Source organism: Mesitornis unicolor, unplaced genomic scaffold, assembly GCF_000695765.1.
Source record: "Mesitornis unicolor isolate BGI_N332 unplaced genomic scaffold, ASM69576v1 scaffold31352, whole genome shotgun sequence".
NCBI lineage: Eukaryota > Metazoa > Chordata > Aves > Mesitornithiformes > Mesitornithidae > Mesitornis > Mesitornis unicolor.
The window spans coordinates 56264-56728 of NW_010167657.1; the positions used below are offsets into that span (position 1 = coordinate 56264).

A 465-nucleotide genomic window follows, 5' to 3' on the forward strand; every position below is an offset into this window, starting at 1 on the left:
GAGGAGGAAGGGCTTTTTAACGCTGCGGAAGAGCAGCACCGTGAACACAGCCACCACCACCTGCCCCGGCAGCCGGTGTGCGTACTCTTGAACACAATAAATGAGCAGGACTCTCCAAACTCGCGTACCAATAACTCCCCCAGCTAAGGCGGCGGAGTGGATGGGAGAAGCGGGGGGGAAAAAACCCACAAAGAAATAAAAGTGGAGTAAGAGGATTAAAACTTTAACAGGAGGAAAAGGTGATACAACCTTATTTTAGTTTATTTTTCTTTCTCCCCCTCCAATATAATTTGGGGAATAGTCCCCGAAGACCCAGCTTGCGGGGGATGGGTCGCTCTGGGTTTTGTTAATCGTGTCCGTCCTGCTCCGTGGGGCAGGGACTGATGTTTCTCAATGAGACCTAACAAATGGAACTTTCCCAATGGTGATTTTGGTGATGGTTATTACGAGCTTGTTGGTTTGTTT

General features: G+C 48.8%; 1 protein-coding gene across 1 annotated transcript in view; it reads left to right on the forward strand.

Moving 5' to 3' along the window:
* The window catches only part of WBP1L (WW domain binding protein 1-like), a 22888-nt gene extending 22741 nt beyond the window's left edge, over nt 1-147 (forward strand). Inside the window, exon 4 of the mRNA XM_010178768.1 lies at nt 1-147. This exon is cut by the window's left edge and continues 611 nt beyond it. Coding sequence (XP_010177070.1) covers nt 1-147 — 147 coding nt within the window.
* Nucleotides 148-465: the final 318 nt, after the last annotated feature.